The 2,138-nt window shown below is 44.6% G+C and overlaps 1 protein-coding gene across 1 annotated transcript; it reads right to left on the reverse strand.

Moving 5' to 3' along the window:
- Positions 1-412: 412 nt before the first annotated feature.
- LOC139385717 (protein ABHD15-like) lies at positions 413-1,610 on the reverse strand. The gene has a single exon (XM_071130998.1). It carries the CDS (start codon positions 986-988, stop codon positions 413-415), a length of 576 nt encoding a protein of 191 aa, XP_070987099.1. The 5' UTR covers positions 989-1,610.
- Positions 1,611-2,138: the final 528 nt, after the last annotated feature.

Raw genomic sequence — 2,138 nt, forward strand, 5'->3', positions numbered from 1 at the left:
TTGATACCATATTATTACAGTAGGTGTAATGTTATATGAAATACTGCATTTTACTTGCCACCAAGCTGCCTGTAAACTGCTGTCAAATTCACAGGTGCCCCTTTACAGTGTAGAGCTGATGTCTAGAGTTGATGTAAAACGTATTTGTGCCCGTGAGACTGTCCACAACAGTCCCTAATAGACATCCATAGAACGGTACGCTATGTTCCAAGTAACAGTTATGATGTCAGAGTAAAGGTAAAAAGGAGCAAGACAACTAGCATAATGTATCCTTCATTAAGACCATAAGACAAATAGGGCCCAGGTGGGCACTGGGCACATTGTGGCTGAGGGTGTTTTCACTTGATGAACAAAAACAAGCCTGGTCATGATCAAATATTGCATTACATTTCATCATTCATTCATTAAATCATTAGGCTACCTTCAGCACATTTCTAGTGATTTTCCCAAAAGAGTTGGGTATGATGAGGAGGATTGGGCTCGTGGAATTACTCGAGGTTCTCCTCCGTTTCTGGTACGACGCACCGGCCATCGACACTGCCCAGTCCAGCGCCACCAGACCGTCGTCGCTCAACTGCAGGTAGTCCCGCACGAAATACGCCGGGCTCTCGTACGGCCAGCACGCGCCGTAAACTGTCTGAAGAAACGCACTCGCCCGCCATGTCCATCCAGTGCACGCTGTGAAATTGCTGAAAGTCCTGCAGTGTTTGAAGAGATAGTTGGCCAGCGCCGAGGGTTTGCATATCAGCGCAACATCGGGGACTTTATTCTCACCTGCCCTGTCGGATGTCTGGGCATTAGCACCGTCCATCGGGACCCCCCGGTCTGAGACGCACCTCTCCGAGACCATCTCCTTCGTCTGCCGCCGTGAAATTCCGAGCCCCTGGAGGAGTGCGTCTGGCTCGCCCTGGGAACCAAAATATTTCGAAGCTGACCAAATGACGGCCACCAGAATCCCAATACACAAAGCAACGAGCCATTCCATCATTTGGACTGTGGGGTCAATTCCACGGATGTTCAATAGACCTACAGTTATGTTTAATTAAAGTCAACCAAAACTAATATCAAAGCGCAAAGAATAATCCGGGCCATTTTCGTTTGGTTGAAATCCTCTTCTCATAAAGCACAACGTGCGCGTAACCATATAGGCTACTTGCTTTCTTTGGGATAAACCAGAATGCGCACAACAGGGTCTCCACTTTCTTTCCTACAGTAACATTTCAACTGTGACATCTCCAGCCTTATATGGTTAATTACGTGTTCAGTTCAGAAGCAATCCTTATTGAAAACAGATTCTTGAAGCAGAAGTTTCGATGGCTGATCGTAACTGTATACTGGAGAATACCCACCGTCGCCTCTACTGTGTTTCAAAACAAAGCACTCCACTCCAGAAGGACTGCCTTCCTCTAGGTCTATTCCTGGGTAAATTAAGCAAAGTGTTTACTCCTTAACCACATGAAAGGCATGGACACCCCCTCTCCAAGTCGTTCCAAATCGGGATACATGGTGTTCTCTGCGCGCGCCTTTGAATTGTCAGTAATATAATGCAGAGCTGCGAACGCTTCGCCGCTCAATCTCAACAGCAGTGTGAGCAAGAGAAACTTCAGAATGGAGCCTCCCAGCTCCCATACAGAAACCCTCGGTGTCAGACTGTCACAGGCGTAAACATCTCCTATACAATTCTGTTATGGATGTACAGTTACATTTTCTCTGTCAATGTTGTCTTTATTTGTAAAATACTATGGCTAGATTTGTATTTGTACCCAGGGTAGTTGAGACTATAGAATCAATTGTTCTTCCATCAAAGATCATATAGATTCTATATTATAGAACATCTTGAATCCAAGCAACACCAGTAATGTATTTCACAAAGGTAATATAGATAGGGTAGCTATAGCAACTACAATGTCTGTACCACTAAAAGCCTGCTGGCAGAGGATTGAAAGCATAATGAATGTATAAGAAGAGACTGCAGTGTATGCATTAGGGCCATATTGTGACAATTACAATGTATACATTTCATTAAGTGGATGTAAGCTCCACATGTACTAAATGGCCCTCAAATAAAACTCTTACAGAGGCAGTCCAAACATAATGTTGCCCATCCACTGATGCATTAACAATCTAGAAAGTGCAGA

Source organism: Oncorhynchus clarkii, chromosome 27 (genome assembly GCF_045791955.1).
Source record: "Oncorhynchus clarkii lewisi isolate Uvic-CL-2024 chromosome 27, UVic_Ocla_1.0, whole genome shotgun sequence".
Taxonomy (NCBI): Eukaryota; Metazoa; Chordata; class Actinopteri; order Salmoniformes; family Salmonidae; genus Oncorhynchus; species Oncorhynchus clarkii.